An 18922-nucleotide genomic window follows, 5' to 3' on the forward strand; every position below is an offset into this window, starting at 1 on the left:
TTTGAGTCTGAATTCTCTTACCTTAGACTTGGCCCAGAAATAATTTCTAGGTTCCCCTTGAGGAAATTTGATCTCATTCTTCAAAAATGCCAACCCACCCCCAAGAAAGAGTCCTGAGCTCTGCAGGGAGACCTTTGTCCCAACAGCATAGGTTTTGGTGGCCAAGAAACAGAGATTTAGTCCAAGTCACATTAATATTCTGGAAACTGGGCTCCCCCTACCACCCCTACCCCAACCCTTCTTCAGACTGGCACTTCTTCATTTGGGAGGCCACATCCAACCTCTGAACTAGGGTATGTTTTCTGAATGGTGACTCAGCCCACTTTCTATCTAATATTGCCAATTCTCAACTTTCTCAGTTCATTTTTTTTTTATTATTGAAATGACATGAAGATATTACACATTTAAAAAAGGAAGGACAAACTTGGGGGGAAAGCAGTATTTCCTGGTATAAGAGAGAACAAACAGAGTTTCTCTTTTTATTTAGGTCGCCAGCTTTTGAGCACATTTGGGCTCAGGTAGTCAGAGCTTCAGTGTGTGAGCAGAGATGGAAGCTCAGGTCAGAGGAAGGCAATTCTTAAAGACCTGCTCCCATATTCTCAATTCCCTTTGAGTGACAGAGCCAAATCCTGGATCCTGGAGAAGGCTGCCATTTTCTTCCTAGGGTACCAGAAGATGACCTGCTCTCTGGCCACCCACTGTGGCCTAAAACAAAATTCTGCTCTTTAGAGATTAGAGGTGATGAACAGAAAAAAGAAAGAAGAAGAAATTAGAGGTGACAAAGTTGAAAGAAGGGGCCTCCTCTATCTCTCTCCCACAATCTGTTAGCTACTCCATGGATTCCAAGAGGATCCTGACTGAGGAACATTTAGGTCTTCTAAGATTTTAGCAAAGATTTTAGCAATTACCTTAAGAGATAACCAACTGGATTGAATGTTTTAAAAGTAAGATTTTTTTTTTTTCTTCTTTTAATTGTGAGAGGAATTTCAGGGAATTTTCAGTCTCTTTCTGGAAAACTGGCTTACGAAAATTTTGATCATGAAGTTTAAAAAATGTATGCATTTTTTTAATACCTGACCCTGTAAGTTTCTAGGTCTTTATTAAACAACATTAATAAATAGTCCCAAAATAGGAAAATAAAAAGCATAGTCTTTCTTCTCTTTTGAGGACTAGAGTTTATTTTTCTGGAAGGCTCAGCCACTGAAATCAACACCATCCACAGAGTCAGTGAGAGCAGCTTCACCTGGTGCTTTGCCATCTCTGTGCTCATAAACCTCCGTAGAAGTCCTTCAGTGCAGTCGGATTACTAGAATACTCTGGAGAAAGACAGAAAAAGGACAGTCTTCAGAGTTAGTTCTCTCAGGTCAGACTTAAGTTGCCCCCCACCTGGAGAGAGGGGAGAGTACTGACCATTCTTGCAGCTTCATTATGAATGGACTGAAATGAGGGTGGGGGCAGCCGTGGCCGTGGGCTTGTCTTCTCCCTCTAGTGAGCTGCCTGTTGAGGATCTCCTTGCATCCATCCCACAAAGCTGCCTGCTGCTGCTGTTGAGTGACTGGTTGCAGGGTAATGATTTTGGACATCACTGCTGATGTCTGGAACTAGCTGACGTCTAAGTGCATGGCTTTTCTTTTTCCATATGTTCAGCTGGCTTCAAAAATGGACTTAACCGTCTTCTGTACCTTATGGTTAACAGTGAACTTTTAAGGGCCCTCCATTTCTTGATTTTTTTTTGGATTCTTCCAGAGCTAGTCATTTCTTTGAAAGAAAAAAAAAAAAAAAGAACAAACCAAAGAGGAGGATTTTGCATTGGTTGCTATTTCTGTGTTCTTGCTGCTTCAGCTTTTGCTGTAACAGAGGTTTACGTGATCATCAGAGAAAAGGCCCTCTGGTCTTGCCCAACATTTAATAAGCTCCTATAGAACATAGCAATTGTATGCAAAATCTAAGGGATTTTTAAAAATTACTTTCCCTAGCCTTTTTCTTTTAAAAGAATCAATTCGGCCAGGCATGGTGGTGCATGCCTGTAATCCCAGCTACTCAGAAGGTGGAAGCAGGAGGATCACAGTTTTGAGACTAGCCTGGGCAACTTAGCAAGACCCTGTCTATAAATAAAAAGGGTTGAGGGTGTAGCTCAGTGGTAGAGCACCTCTGGGTTTAATCCCTACTACGATGAAAAATTAAAATAAAAGTAAAGTAAAATCAGAGGTATCCTAAAAAAATAAAACTACTATGAATATATTAGGATGCAAAGTATATACTGATTTATATATTTTATTCTTTAGTTGATCATAAAATACCTTACTTTCTTGATTCTAAGATGCCTTCAATTACCATTTTATAGAAAATAAAAAAGAAACACATCAATTCGTGGTTGTTGAATGCACGTAAAATAAAATTGGAAAAATCGAGTGTCTTAAACCTGAGATCATCTGAATTTTTTTTTTAATGAAGAAATTGCCTTCATTCACATAGAAAGCACTTAAGCCAACTCTTTTCACAAAGAAGCATTGACTGCAATACAGCCCCACTTCGTGGCACAGTGCACTCCTCCCCACAAATTCTCCCCATGTTATATGTGGTTTAATTCTCATCGTATTTTTAGAATATATTTCCAAATGAGAGGAGCCCAGAGCTTCAAATGCCTTTTTCGAGCTCTTCCTTGGCACCTACTTGTCAAATGACCCGATTCGGTGCCATCACTGAAGACAAAGACGGTCCCATTTTGGCTTTTGCGCAGGGGGAACGGTGGCAAGCACGTCCCCGGCGGCGGTTGGGAAAGAAGCGGCGTCGGGGCGGTAGCGCCCCCACGCGGCGGAGCGCGGCAGCGCGTGCGGAGCCGAGGCGGGCGCTGACGGCGCTGGGTTTTTGTTTTCGCTGTCTCGGCCCTCAGGAGCACGAGTATGTTTGACATGCGGTGTGAGGAGGAGGCCGCGGTGCTGCCGCACAGCAGGGCCCGCCAGGAGCAGCTGCAGCTGATAAATAACCAGCTGAGGGAAGAGGACGACAAATGGCAAGATGTGAGTTTCGGCCAAGGCCGTGCGTGCGAGCAGGCAGCGGGGAGGCTACTCACTGCAGAAAATCCAGCGGGTGGGTAGCCTTGGACTTGGAAGACCTGCTGGGGAAGGGAGCCCCAGAGGATTCCCAGGGGCAATACCGTAAGCGTGAGGGTTAAAGGATGGGTAAATAGCATAAAGAAGAGTGCCCATAGCCACAGGTGCCCTGGCCAAAAGCCTGGCCAGAAAGGAGAGAGGAGCCCGAGGCGGGCAACTGGAATGGGATGCAGGATTGAAGATGCTCTGTCTTTTGAGGTTCTAAATTGGAGGAGGAGGAGGATGGCAGCAACAACAACTGCCAACATTGGAAGTGTACCAGTAGCAGGCAGTGTTCTACGGGCTTCACATGTGATGATCCACTCAGTCCTTTTAGGAACTCAATGCACTTCCAACTATTATCATTCCCTCTTCCACAGAAAAGCCCAGCCCTGCTAACTCATTTGCCCAAAGTCACACAGCTAGTGAATGGAGGAGTCCGGATTCCAATCAGGGAAGGGAGGGGGAAGAGGATGAGAGGGCTTTAAGATTGATTATGTGCTGAGAGCAAAGAGCCAAAGCCAGCAAATGGTTTGAGGTTAGGGATGAAAGGAGGGATAGGGGATCGTTTTGTTTAATTCTCACATGGCACTCTGAGGTAGCTGTTGCAAATGTGACTGTACCATTAATCAAAGTGATTAACTTCTCTAAAGTTGTTGAAATGTAGTAACAACTGAATCTGCAAATACATTGAGCCTATGTGCCTAGTGCCTTACCTGTATTATCCCATTTAACCCAATAGACCTGTAAGCAGAGGTGTCCTTATCCCCATTGTAGAGATACTGAAGCTGAGATACATGCCCAAGATTCAAAAGCATGGAAAAGCTAGAGCTGGGTTATTTCCCCTAGCCACAATCCCATCTGTCTGACCCCAGAGTCCTCACTCTTCATTATGCTATAACTACCTGTAGAATTTGTGATAAGGTTGGTCTAAGGATTCAGTTAACTAATACATATAGAATCGCCAGAGCTGTAAGACTCCAAAGCCAATATTTTTTTCTGCCTTTATTTCCTTCCATTAAGAAATTGTATAAATTAATCTCTACCATTTAATTGTCAGAGATCTAGTCACAATGCAGAGATCATAAATAGGAAGAAATAAAGTTTCTCACAGTTATCTGGTGAGGCATGCTGTATGTGGCAAATGACATAAAATACGATTGCATATTTCACACTGACATGTTTAAATAAATGTGCTGTCCTGCTCTGGACAGTACAGATAATGTGGGAATATTTCCTGTCTTCCTACCAGACTTACAGTGGAGTGTGTGGGGCTGGCCTTGCCTAGAGCCAAGTCTGGCATCAGTGCTCACTAAACTCTAAATTGTAGAAAAAGAATTCTGTGCAAGCTGAAGAAGAGTATTATCTCTCTCTCCCCCCAGGACCTGGCTCGTTGGAAGAGTCGTAGAAGAAGTGCCTCTCAGGACTTGATCAAGAAAGAGGAAGAAAGGAAAAAAATGGAGAAGTTACTAGCTGGAGAGGATGGGACAAGTGAACGAAGGAAAAGCATCAAAACCTACAGAGAAATTGTTCAAGAAAAGTGGGTTCTTTCTGTTGATATTTTTCAATGTACAACATTATCTTTTGCTAAAATATGTCGGTGATTATGAAAGTTCTAACACCTTGAGTTGATACTCTTGGTTTTACTCTACTTTGGTTTCTCCCAAGGTCTTCTTTGCAATTGTCATGACTGTTGCCTTTCTTGTTTCGCCCCTCCCATCTCCCACACCCACCCTCTAGAGAGCGGAGAGAGAGAGAATTGCACGAGGCATATAAGAATGCACGGTCCCAGGAGGAGGCAGAAGGGATCCTTCAGCAGTACATCGAGAGGTTCACCATCAGTGAGGCTGTTCTCGAACGCTTGGAGATGCCAAAAATTCTGGAAAGAAGCCATTCAACAGAGCCAAACTTCTCCTCCTTCCCAAATGACCCAAACCCTATGAAATACCTGCGGCAACAGTCACTGCCTCCACCCAAATTCACTGCCACCGTTGAAACCACCATTACTCGTGCTAGTGTTCTGGACACCAGCACGTCAGCTGGCAGTGGATCTCCAAGCAAAACTGTCACTCCCAAAGCAGTGCCTATGCTGACACCCAAGCCTTACTCCCAGCCCAAAAACTCTCAGGAGGTTCTGAAGACCTTTAAGGTAGGACCAGTTACTTAAGAGTGGAACCAAAACTGAACTCTAGGTAGTCAATGGAGAGAGATAAGCATCCTGACTCAAGAAAATGGAGTTGTTTTTATCAAACAAAAGCCAAATGTATTAATATTTATAACTGTTCATGTGTGGGCCTCGGGGATTTGGTTGGCATATACTTAAGGGGTAGATGTTCCTCTTATTTACCATGGTTAGTGTCAGTGAACTTCAGTGAAATTGATAGTTGAGTCATCTCCATGAGCAAGGTCTGTTTTCTGGTTTGATTTAAAGGCATGATCTCTTTCTAGAGAGTGGAAACAAATCCTAATGTATTAATAATCTAGTAACTCCAGCTACCTAGAGTATCACAGACTCCTCAAAATTTGCTTTTGGTTTAAATAAAAATATATACAACTATATCTCCTTTAGGAAGAAATTCAAATCATGTTCAAAAAGATGCTACATTTGGAAAAAAAAATGCGTGGAACACATGGGAACATGGGATCTATTTGGTCCTCAAATGAGACAGTGTTTTCATTGAGTGGAAAAAGCTAGATTGTTTTACAGTGAATGTATAAAATAATCTTCCAGAACCAAAGAACCTATGACAACCAAACGTCTTCTCACTTCTTCAGATGCCAGTACTTTCCCTCATATTATGAGGAAGCACTCATCTTTTGTCTTAAGTTATTTTGACCTCAAAGAAAAATAAGTTCCCCTTGTCCCTTTACACCAGTGAGTTCATAATAGAACACAAAGGTGGAATTCATCGCTAGGAGATTGACTATTATGACAGTAGAAAAGTTTGTGGAACTCAACTGATTGGGCCATATAATGCCATGTGTCTTCGTCATTGCATGTCCAAGGGATGTTTCTTACTTTGCTTAAGTAACTCTGAATCTTAAAAATCTATGCCTTAGGCTTTGCTAGATCAAAAGAAAAATGCCCCCCGCTATCTCATCTGGATCAAATTGAGATGTTTATTCCTTTCAAGGCTGCGTCTGTGTCTTCTTTATTCATAGCTTCATCCTGAGAGCTTGGCATTGGTGCCCAGGACACAGTGGGCACTCGGCAAATGTATAGTGAATAAATAAATAAAATTTTCTGGATAAGATGAGCTATGAATCTTGCAGACTCACACACACACACACACACACACACACACACCTGCACACATGCTCTTGTGGTCCACCTGAGTATTTGAGTTCTTTCCTTCACCTGGGGCCCAAGGCAATGGTCTATGACATTCCATGACAGAATCTTTCATACTGAGGCAGCCACGACAGGGGTAGGGAATACATTTATTTAATTGGGTATCTGTGATGTCACATATCATTTAGATGTTCACTTCCCTTCCTTTATATGAATAATGTCATGTGATCATTTAAACAGAAGAGTGATGATAGATGACTTTTATGGCACAACTCGGGCTCTGAGTAGACCTGTCCTTTACCACTGGAGCTAAATGGTGCTGAGTCCTCAGACAGCATCGGGAGGGGTGCATTGTGTACCTGAATAGAGGTCTCAAAACTGATGTTCACTCTCAGCCACTCACTAATATCTGTCCCCTGGACTCATCATTGGCCTTGATGGCTGTCACCCCTAATGATAGCCTACAGTTCCATCACTGGGTGGGTGGATGACAATAGTGGCCAAAGGTAATGAACACAGAACAGTTCTTACTAGGAAATATCAGGAGGGAAACCAAGGGAAGCATATATTGGGAAAGCCATCCTCTTGGGAAGAAGAAGACAGAATCACAGATCAGTTGTTTCCCCAGTACAACAAGATTAAAAATAAAGAACCTGGCCTGGTGGTGCACACTGCAGTCCCAGCTACTCAGGAGGCTGAGGCAGGAGGATCACTTGAGCCTGGAGTTCAGGGCCAGCCTGGGCAATATAGCAAGACTCCCATCTTAAAAAATACATAAATATAAAATAAACTAATAAAATAAAAATCTGCATTCTATTTTTAAAAGTAAAGGAAGATCAAGTGAAATAGTTTAAGCCAGTATTTTTTAAATTTAGAGTTGCTACCTATTGTTAGATTATTATATCAATTTAGTGGTTAGGAATCAGCATATTTTAAATGATAAAATACATTACAAAATGGATAAAATACATTACAAAAATTAGCATAGTGATCACACACAATATAAGAAAATATTGCTTTGAGAAACTTCTGTTTCCACATTTATACATAGGTGCTGAGTTGTAATTTAAATTTCTTTTTTTAAATGAGTATCACATAATAGAGTATGAAAGCCAGTGGCGTAAGGTAAATAAACTATGATTAATGTCTGGACTCCCATTATCTTTTTTTTAAGATTTTAGAAGGCCTACCAGCAATAATGGCTAATAAATAGTTCTTAAAATGGTCAGGTACTGTTCTAAACTCTGTTCACATATTAACCTCTTCCCCTAACAATATAATCTTCATAACACTACTACAATGGAGATACTGTCATGTTCACTTTTGTGTTGAGTGCAGAGGGTAAGAAATTTGCTAGAGAGTCCATGGCTGCTGAGAGGTAGAGTCAGGATTCCCTCTTAAGTCATCTGACTTCAGAGCTTATTCATAATCACAGTACAGTCTGCCTCAAACTTCAAGATAGAGATTTCTAGATGTCTTTTTATAAGCAAGGCTAACCACCCTGTCTGCTCCTCCTTCTTGCTCTCACTGTCTCCCTAAGATGTGAGTACAAAATTTAAAAAAAAAAATGCTTTAACATACATGATCTTCTTTTCTTGCAAAAATTGGGGTTGTAAAACCAACTAGAAAAGGGATGTATTGCAATGTGCTGTAGTATCAGATCCCCTGCCCTCCACAATAGCTTCAGAAAAAGGACCCATACACCATGAGAACCTGTAGAGTATTCCTTATCTGAGGTAGGTTTCACCTAATTTATATTCTAACCAGAAAAAAAAAGTCCAAATTATAAATAGCAGTGATAACTTAATGAAAAAATTACTAGAACCCAAATAGGTGGCACATGTTTGTGTTAAGATTCTTTGGTTTTCTATACTTTAAAATAAAAACACACCGTACATCAGGTGAGCATAAAATGTAATCTAATAGTCAAGTCGCCTGAGAAGACTGACAATCTTTTAAAAAGCCCTTAAGGTTGGCATTTATAGCCAGGTGCACACCTGTTATCCCAGCAACTTGGGAGACTGAGGCAGGAAGATCACAAGTTCAAAGCCAGCCTGGGCAACTTAGTGAGATCCTATCTCAAAATAAAAAATAAAAAGGATTGGGAGAGTAGCTCTGTGGTAAAGTCCTCCTGAGTTCAATCCCCAGAACTGGTGGTGGTGTGTGGAGGAGAGATGTCATTTATAAAAACCCTAGCTTCTAGAACCAATGAAAACGTTTGAGAAACCTTATTTTATTTTGGGTTCTGATTAATCACTGATGGTTCTTTAAGGCAATTCTGAATGTATTATATTGTTGTCGTCTTTGGTTGGGGAACAGCAGTTTTGTTTTGTTGTGGATTTATAGGTAGATGGGAAAATCAGCATGAATGGAGAGACGGTCCATGGAGATGAGGAGGAGAAGGAAAAAGAGGGGCCCACAGGAGCACCTGCCCCCACCCTAACCAAATCCCAGATGTTTGAAGGTGTGGCCAGAGTCCATGGGTCCCCCGTGGAGGTGAAACATGACAACAATAGCATTGAGATTAACATCAAGAAGCCAAATTCTGTTCCTCAGCAACTGGTGGTAAGAATGGATTTTTTTCTCTCTCTTTGGTGTAATTCTGTTATAGATGAACCCATCTTTTAAAATAAGCAGTTTCTGATAATGATCATTTCTTCCTACTTGGGTATATTCATTTGCTAGAGCTGCCATTACAAAGTACCACAAACTGGGGGACTTAAATGATAGAAATTAACTATTTCACAGTCCTAGTGTCTAGAAGTCCAAAATCCAGGTGTTGGCAGGGCTGATTCCTTCTGGTGGTTGTGAGGGAGAATCTGTTGGGTTGCTCTCTCCTAGCTCCTGGTGGCTTCTGCAAGTCTTGACATTCCTTGGCATGTAAACACGTCATCCTGGTCTCTGCCTCTATCTTCCCATGCTCTTCTCCCTGTGCACATGACTTTTCCCTGTTTCATAAGGGCCCCTACTCCAGTATGATCTCATCTTCACCAATTACACCTGCAACAACCCTAACAAATAAGGTCACATTCTGAGGTACTAGGAGTCAGGACTTCCACATAAGGAATTGGGAAGACACAATTCAATCCATAACAATGAAACTGTTTTCTTAGCTTCAGATTATTGGTGTCCAATGGTATGGAAAAATAAATCAGTCTCTAAAATGCCCCTTTTCCCCTGTTGGTTTAGGATTTCAGTAGACTTACTACATTTTGGAAAACAAATAAACAAACTGGTGCTATCAGAGCTTGACTTTCCATTTTTTATTATATATATTAAAGGATCTTTTTCTTTTTAGTTAAAAAGGGCAAAAATTTATTAAAAATATACTATTTTTAATTAACTTAACCCTTTAAATTCAGAGTAACTTAAAGCACTGGAATACTATTGATACCAAGCGAAAATAGGTAAGGCAATTTAGTAGTAGATAAGAGAACTCAAAATAACATTATATTTTCCACTTTGGATAAGAAACATCATCAGGAAGATGACACTTGCTTAGCTCACTTACTTCTCTCACCCAAAAGGCTCAAACTGGTTTAACTGATCAAGGCAAAACTGTCACTGCCACAGGATACAGACTTCAATCCACTTGTCCTCACCAGAGGCTGAGTTTCTGCTCTGCACTGAATCTTAGTTTTGCTTATCTCTGGGCTTTGTTCTTTGAAGAATAAAATCATATCTTTCTTGGAGGAGTGGAAAGGACATAATTCTTTTTCACAGCACTCAAAACTCTACAAAAAAGATTCAGATGGGAAGACACCCAAATCATGTCCCTATCACCAGAGCATGCTTCCTGGTCTCCAAGAGCAAAGTTCAGCGACCCAGGCAAGTGCCAAGTCTGTCAACCTGGACTGTAATTTCACTTTATGTTTGCATAAATATAACTTCTGAAGAAGTCTTAGGAGTTATCATGAAATGGAACATCAAGTTCTAGCAGCATGGGAACTTAACTGATGGAGTAGACATTAATTTATGCTCTTAAATTGTAACTAGAAGCCCCCAAATTAATTAGACATTATAGGGGTGAGATTATTTTTCTAAGACAGTAATTCTGCTCTTATTTCCCTTTTGCCACATTTTTGAGCTTTTTTCTAAATTTCCTTCAGTAAAAAGTTTTTATGGTGGCTACATATCCCCCCAAATACCTTACTTTAAGAGAAACTAAATTCTATGATCTGAAAGAAATTATGTTATTTCAGAAGTTCATACTTATCAAAACCAGAACTCCCAAGAAAAGGTGGCCTTATGGGTTTTTCCCCTGGGAACCACCCAGATCCTAGTTAGACTCAGGACATAGGTCCAAATTCCTAGAAAAGCCTGGTAGTTTCTTGGAGAAATTGAATAGTTCCAAGTAATCTCTAGTTCAGTAAACCCTTGTGGTTCTGAATACCTAGTGACATTATATATCCTCTTTCTAGTTCTGTAGGCTCTTTAACAATGGCAGGAGCTGGTACATTGTTTCTGGGGCAGGTAACCATTTGTATACACCTATCAGACTATAAGGAAAGTTTTTAGCTATGCTACATGGGACTTTGTCTCATTAATAAGACACTCTTCATCCTCACTTGCAATTTAGGACACCAAAAGTTTTCTACTCTGAGTGCGTCATCCCAAGGGTCATTTTAAAAGAATCCCTTTTCCAGTAGACCTGCTCATCTTACTTCCATCTTTCTTGTTCCAAGGAGCGCTCTCCTTGACTTTGTTACTGCCAGTATCTTCCTGTTGTAAAGTGGAAAGAATTGATCGTGATAAAATATGGCGTCCAGCTTGAAACAGGAGTCTGTGCTTCAGAGCCTCCCAGAGATTGATACCAGCTTGGACTTGATTTTCTGTCTCTAACTCATTTGCCCAATCCCATGGCACTCTCAAAGGAATAGTGTTCTTCTTTTTAAATAGTGTCTTTCTTCCAAAAACTGCATTCCCAACTGATATACTGTCTACAGAGGAGTAGCCTCACCCACCACTAAAATGTCACAATTCCTTTCAGGCAAGCTGGAACTGCTCAAAGGGCACAGCCACAGTAGTAGGCAGGAACATTCATTCAGAGCAGGAGGCAGGGAGTAGACAGGGAAGGTCAGGACCCTCCTCTGGGTGAGGGGAGGTCGGAGTGTCGGTCTCCTGGGCTGGCATGGGCACTGTTGTATGACATCATGTCATCTCTGGGTCCTTTCTATCTCATCTTTCTCATTTGATGCTCTTGGGATCAAGACTCTCTCCCTTTAGACGTAGATCCTAAGTTCAGTTGAAGTTTTATTTTTTAAAACTTTAGTTTTACCTACCCATACCAGCAAAAATCAGATGACCCTCATTGTCTCACCCCTGTGGTAATGAGGTTGTGATAGCAACTGCCCTGTGGTTAGGGTGCCTGCAAATGAAGACCCCAGTTTTTGAAGTAGGAAGGGAAATTTATAAACCTGCTGAGGGAAGCCAAAGTTTTCATGAAACAACTAGAAAAGTATATAAAGCAATACATAATTAAATACTAGATTATAGAGTAAGGAGACCTGAGGGACGTAAGATTGCAAAGAACAGGTAAAATCACTGCAGATTGGGCATAGTCTGGGAGGTTTTGTGTGGGATGTGGATCTTGAAACTTGATCTTAAGTGAGGTATTTGCATTGGAATGGAGGAGGAAGGAAGCCATTCCACATAGTGGGGAAAGTAGCATTAAAGGGCTGGACAGTGCTAAGGAGCCCAGGAGAGGTCCCCGTGAGGAACGAAGAGTGACCAGGTGCTACACTTATATAGAGGGATCAGTTCCCTCTTTCCCAGTTATCCATGGGATATTTCAGAGGTTTTTGTTTTGCTTTGTTTAGGGGGAGTTTATTTGTTTGTTTCAGGTTATGGTTGTTCATTTCTGCATCTCTGCTAAAAGCCCAGTGGAAACATAGCACTTTTCTTTACATTTTAAAATATGGGCTTCTGTTAGAAAATCATGTCATAGCATAAATGCAAACTCGTAGAATACAGGATTGGGAAAGAATTTGGAAGTTCCAAAACTGAGGACTAATTTATCCTATGTTTAGAGCCTGCAGAAAGTCTCCCCCACCCCGACCCCTTTGGTCAAACTCAAAGCCATTCCTGAGTTTTTTTCTTGGTCCATTATCAGTGTTCTATGGCTGTATTTGAACCTCTTCTTTCCTCAGTGGTACCAAAACAATCTTTTCCTAAAATATCCAAAGTACTCCAGGCACTAACTCAAAGATCAAACTCCACCTGAACAAGGCAAGCTGTCTGAGACTCAGTTTATATTTAAAAATAAATATAATAATGGCATATGCATCAGATGGTCATAGTGAGAATTCACATCTATACAACCCTTAGCATGATGTCTGGGTAGGGACTCATGGATTACAGGTGTCCATAAGTAATTTTTACTATTGTAAGAAAAGAAGTCATACTTTTGTTTTCAGAAGCCCAAAATAGTAAGTGATATAGTGGTTTTATTTTCATGAAAGTAAGATCATCAAAATTACCATCTTGAACCAATGTGAATTTCATACAAATGAGATGAATTCCGTGTCATCTTTCAGCTCCACCTGTCGGTTTTTCCAGCTCTGATTCTCTAAAAAACACACATATGTGAACAGCTTTTCCCAGAAGGCAGCTGCCCTTGCAGATCCATGGCTCTTCCTGCAGCCCTCTGCAGCTCTCTGCTGCAGTCCTTCCCAGTTCTGGCTTTGTCCTGCTGTCCAGGCTCCCAAGACCCCACCCCACCCTTGACCCCTCTGTCACTCTTTAATCTTGTTGACCAGCTCCCTCTCACCCACTCATCCCAAATGACAGAGCCCACACTGTCCCTGCTGGTTCGCATCTTCCCACCAGGCCTGTGGGGATTCTCCCTCATTGACCCAGGGCCAAACTCAGCTGTCAGGCCGCTGAAACGGTCTGTTTGCTTTTCTTAAGCGAAGTAAAGAGGTAGGTCTGTTTTTTCCATCTCGAGAAAGTTTAGGGCCTTCCTTTTGAAAATTCAGCACTTTCCTTACTTTTTTGGATCCAGGAAAACTGACAATTAGACCTTTCTTGCAGCTTCACTTCTCAGTGGGGGCAGGGCAAAGGCATCTGAGTGGGCGCTCTTTTCTTCCAACGGAGACCAACTGCAGATTCCTTTTAGATGTCAAATGTCGACAAACATTTCTTTACAAATCATTTTTCTCCAACTAGAAGTAGTCATTCGATTGTTAGAGTGAATACATTTTAAAAGTGATTAAAGATGTTTAGATACAGAAGCTTTTATGGATTTCAAGGAAGTATACATCAGGGAAGATAAAAAAATTAAACCTGGCCCGTCTTACCTGGATAAGAGCCTTATATTGTTGGTTTCCAAAATATATGTGGTTTAAGGCCTGGCAAGGCTGATCTTCCTTGGAACTTCTTTTCCTTCTAGAAGCAGCACATACTTGAAGATCTAAAAGTGAAAGGAGAAACACATACATTGCATATGTGGCACCTGGGTCATTGTGCCAGGGCATAAATAGGCTAGTTTTCCAGGCTCTTGTCCAGATGAGTTATTCAAGACTGGAGCCAGGAAATCACTCGGCCTTCCAGAATATCTGCTCAGGAAGGACCTTGGGCATCGCTGCACCAGCCCATAGAGGTTAAAGGATCAGTCCAAACTCCCCAGCTCCTGCAGCCTAGAAATAGGACCAGCACCCAAGCTCTAGGCCTCAGGATGGTTCTTGCCCTTTTGCTTCCTCTCTGGACCAGTCCACTGCCAAGGTTCTAATTAAAAGGAGCAGCCAGGAGCCAAAGGTAGATTTTGTGGCTGGACCACATCCCTTTTCAGCTAGGAAGCCGACACCTCCCACCTGTGGCCTCAGGGCTGAGTCTGGCACCAGGGCCGGTTTGGATCCCTTCTCTGTCAGTCAAGGGGAGGCCAGCTCCTGGCTTGGTCTCACGTAAACCCTTCCATGTGCTCATTCATTCACATCCAGCGCTCTGTTTTTATTTACTTGTTTTCATTCTTGAGGAAGTGTTGCCAGTTGGAGAAAGGAAGGCCTCTTCTCTGTTTGAGCTGCAACCAAAGGAAAGTATGGGTCAGAAAGCACATTTCCCAGTAAGGCAGGTTTTTTTGAAGCCAACCTCTGATTCTATCAGGGCTGCTTAAAACTGCCAACTTTGAAACTCATTTCCTTGGAAGTAATGGAGTGAGTACAAAAGTAACAAGCCTTCAGGAAGGAAAGGCCAGACACAACTTAATTAAACTGGCTTAAAGGGGGCTCCCCTGATTACAGAGAGTCGGTGTACATTGTGGAGGACAGAAAACTGAAAATATAAACTACCTACTATTCCAGCAATTTACAAATTAGTACTGTTAAGGGTTTTTGTTTGTTTTTAAAATGTATATCCTTCTCCTCTTTTTCTTAGTGCATGTAAAGTATTTTTAAATGGGTTCATTTTATCCAAATTGGACTGCAGTTTGCTGCATCTCTTAGTTTATCCCACATATTTTGCTAGTAGTAGCCTGGTTTTGATGACTAGTGTGCATTTAAACTAAGCTTGAGAGTATAAATTCCATAAAGAATGCATTTTAGGAGAATATTTGTTTGCCTAACATGGGTTACATGTCTGGCCCCTTCCCCTTCAGAACCTGGATGTGGATTGGTGGCTGGCAGCCTTCTGGTCTGATGTACAAAATAAATGAATGGGAGGTAGAGGGAGGAAAGGAAAGGAAAGTGAAAAAGCAGTTTGATCATTTCAGAAATAAACTTGAAACTCTCAGATACCTGAGTGTGCTTATGGATGAAAACCTCGAAATACTGGGGGACCACTTGAAGGTGGATTTGACTCTAAGTTCAGATGATAGAGCATGGGGGTCATAGCACAGGGCAGAGTTCCCACCCCACTACCTACTAGGGGACATGTCCTAATGTCCTGGCCTCAGTTTCCTCGCCTGTAACAAGGTATTGTTACTACCTTTAAACTTGCTGTGAGGATTAAGTGAGATCATTCACATCAAGTGCCCCCCTCGGTGCCTACCTTTGGTAAGTGTGGTGGATATTGATTGTGGTTACTTCTATTGCTACCATTGTTTTACCGTATCAAATGCCAGGATATAACCTTTAAATTATCATTTCAAGGTAATAAAAATTGGGTTGTCCAGAGATCAGTGTTCAAGTGTTGAGTTATTTTAATTCTTCAAAGTAGAAGTTGTCCATTAATCATGCATAAGTCAAATGTTACTGGAATGTGGTGTGCCAATGAAGTGATCCTTAGTGAAGTAGTTAATGTTGGAGAATCTTGCCTTGTTTGCATCATACATTATGACTACATGGCTTCATGAATTATCTTATTTCATTGATACCAAGTGGCACACTTTTCATGTTTTCATCTTTAAATCAGGATTTCTCTTATAACCAATGGTATGCCATATTTAATGATATGCTTTCTTTCTCAGTACTACCTAAAATAATACAATTTAAAATTGTTGACATCTTATATTTAATAAAATATGTTTATTTCTTTCTTTATTTTTAGACTGCAAAGGCCTTGTTTTATAGTTATTTATTTCTAGTAATTGGAAATACCAGTGTTCTCAAGAGGATCACTCCATATTTTAACTGCAAATTTATTTCCTAGCCTCAGATAGTTTTCAATAATCTAATTAATTTGGGGAAGGAAGCTAAAAATCAATGTTTCTGCCAGTTTTGTGTATATTAGCATCATAAAACAAAAATACTATCAGGTATTAGTATTTCTGTATGTGTGTGGGTATACTCTAAATTGTAAAACCCAGTTTGTTCTTTTGTAATGCTAAACTGATTGTTCTTCAGTGGCTCAAATATAATGTAAATCTACAGAGACACCATCTACCTATCTATCTCTCTACTGTCTAACTTAACTATAATATTTAATTATTTTCACTCATTAAGTCTCTTAAAGAGACTTCAACTCAAGCTTGTGGGTATATGAAACAATTATAAAATTCATTAAATAATATCAATATGATGCTTATTTCCTACCCAAGATTTTAAAATTACATTTTAACTTCTTTTTATTTTCTTCTAGAACTGATCTAAGGTTATTTATCAGTAGGAAATTCCCATATAATTACAAGGATTTCAAAACACCACACTTGTTAAAAGGAAAAAAAACACATTTTTGCCACTAGTGCTATTATAAAATCATTTAGAAACTTGAAAGATTTGTTGCTTAAAGTTTCTTTGTTTTTAAAAATTCATTGACAATTTTCACTGATGCATTAACTTTAAAGGGCTTTTATTTTGGTGACTTGAGAGGCAAATTTTTGATTTATGGATAAAATATATACACTTACAAGAGACCAATAAATCTATAACTTTTTGAGATCCCATGGGGGATATAAAGCATTTAGTAATGCCTTTTCTGAAGCCTTTATCTGAAAATTTCTTTAAATTTATGAATTATTTTATATATGCTTTAAAAATTCAACTTTAGCTCTTTATGAGAAACTTCTACTGAAAACCACTGTAGTCACTGTCTTGTTCTCTGTAGTTGTGAAGTTATCCTAGCTAGTGTTTAATATTTCATTTATTTTTATCAAGCAACTAGTATAATCTTGGGAGAATTTTGGACTTTATTCTAGAATCATTTGGCTTCCAATGAAAAACAATGCAAAACTACATTTATTTTTTAATTCTGGTTATAGACATACATCATTGTATGATGTTTTGGAATAAGTAAAATGTATATAAAGAGAAGAAAAAAATCATCCACAATTTAAGTGTATTACAAATAACCACTATTAATATTTCATATTTCCCTACTTTTTATAATTTTTTTTAAATTTTAGCTGTAGATGGGCCACAATACCTTATTTTTATGTGGTGCTGAGGATTGAACCCAGTGCCTCACACATGCTAGGCAAGTGCTCTACTACTGAACTACAACCCTAGTCCCTTATGTTTTAATATATGTATTAATGAGCATATTTTTGTATATCTGTAGCCATATATAATCTTAAAATATGTATATACCATATATATATTCAGTTTAAGTTTTTTAACATTAGATAATAAGTATTCTCACATATCATTAATTATTGTTCAACAGCTTATTTTTTTATGATTACATAATATGTCCTTTATGGACAAGTAATTCACTCAGTCATTCCCCAGTTGTTGGACATTTAAGTTGACTAAATTTTCTTACTAGTATAAATTCATCAAGCATAAAAGTGATACAACTGAGGTAGTACTGAAAAGAACACAAGCATAAAAGTAATAAATTGAGATCCTGCTAAGAGAGATGAACATGATATGATGGTGATGTGCCAGGTGGATTACATGGTAAGATGAGAGAGACCCCTCAGGGGAAGAACAGGGAGTGAGGGCTAACCACAGATCCCATCTATAGGAACAGAAAGGAAGAGATGGCTATGAAACTGTTGTCTTCACACTTGGCAGGACTTGGCAAATGTGAATACTCATGAGGCAGGAGTCAACGGTCACTTCAAAGGTTATTTCACATGCTGGGAATAAACAGAAATTGTCAGATTTGGAACAGGGATCAGCATGTTGAGTGTCATCCATTTACCATGACCCTGATGGTCAGTTGAGCTGAACTGGAGCTTTGATGGACTCTTGGGACTAGAAATGAAAGTACAAGTCATAAATGGAAAGAGAACATAATGGTGGACCTGGGGAAACACTGATACATTTGAGGATGGTTTGGCATAAGTGGAGGAAACAGGGCCCAGTTGAAATCTTTAGGAATTGTCCCTATTTTGATGAAAAGGAAGGAAGAAGAACCTGTGAGAGAAGAATAGGCAGAGAGGAAGGGAGGGAAGGAGGGAGAGAGGAACAGAGAGAGAAAGAGACAGAGAGAGATCATGCACAAATTGAATCTCCAGTAATGGAAGTCACTAGGAGTCCAGAAAGGAAAAGAGCCTCAAGAATAAAACCCACAGTGTTAGGAGCCACAGGCAACTATGCCCAGACAGGCGACTGAGAAGTTAATTGCAACTTTAAAAAACAAAACCAAAGAACCCTACTTCACTGGTGATAAGCCAAGTCGAAAGGTATTGAGGAACAAGTGGATGATATCTAGGATTTAGAAAACTTGGAAGAAGTGGGGATGTACACATGACAGGAGAGCCGGGAAAAGGGAATACACATGTGCTCTCCTGCCTCCTTCAGAGATAGTCTTCTTCCAACAAACATGGACTCTCACCAGAAAGCTGTCCAGGGAATAGAAGATATAATTCACATAGGCCACCTACCATGTAAGCCTGAAATTTACTATTAAGAAATATCCTTTATCTTTTAAGAACCTTCAAAGGATACATTATTCAAGGGAGGGGGGGGGATATCTTTTTCAGACAACCACTGAGGAAACTGAACCCAACAGCCAAGAGGATGAGAACGATGGTGGAAAACCAAGAAAAGGGAATGCAGAACTCGCCTCCTCAGGTTTGTTTCTTAACACACTAGTTTTAAGGTAAGATCTGATGAAAACTCCTGAGATATAATGGAGTTGAGGATGTTGCCTCATGAATGGGAAAGGTAAGTAGGTAGACTCCACAAGGGGTGTGCTTGTGCTGCCACCTGGAGGCTTC

The 18922-nt window shown here is 40.2% G+C and overlaps 1 protein-coding gene across 4 annotated transcripts in view; it reads left to right on the forward strand.

Moving 5' to 3' along the window:
- Limch1 (LIM and calponin homology domains 1) overlaps positions 1-18922 on the forward strand; it is a 328214-nt gene that overhangs the window by 275368 nt on the left and 33924 nt on the right. For all 4 annotated transcript variants that reach the window (XM_071614252.1, XM_027936218.3, XM_071614253.1 and 1 more), the window contains 5 exons: positions 2894-3020; positions 4475-4632; positions 4833-5241; positions 8731-8949; positions 18686-18776. In XM_071614252.1, the coding sequence (XP_071470353.1) occupies positions 2894-3020; positions 4475-4632; positions 4833-5241; positions 8731-8949; positions 18686-18776 (1004 nt within the window). The remainder of the gene's footprint in view (positions 1-2893; positions 3021-4474; positions 4633-4832; positions 5242-8730; positions 8950-18685; positions 18777-18922) is intronic.

The sequence above is a fragment of the Marmota flaviventris genome, chromosome 7 (genome assembly GCF_047511675.1).
Source record: "Marmota flaviventris isolate mMarFla1 chromosome 7, mMarFla1.hap1, whole genome shotgun sequence".
Lineage (NCBI taxonomy): Eukaryota > Metazoa > Chordata > Mammalia > Rodentia > Sciuridae > Marmota > Marmota flaviventris.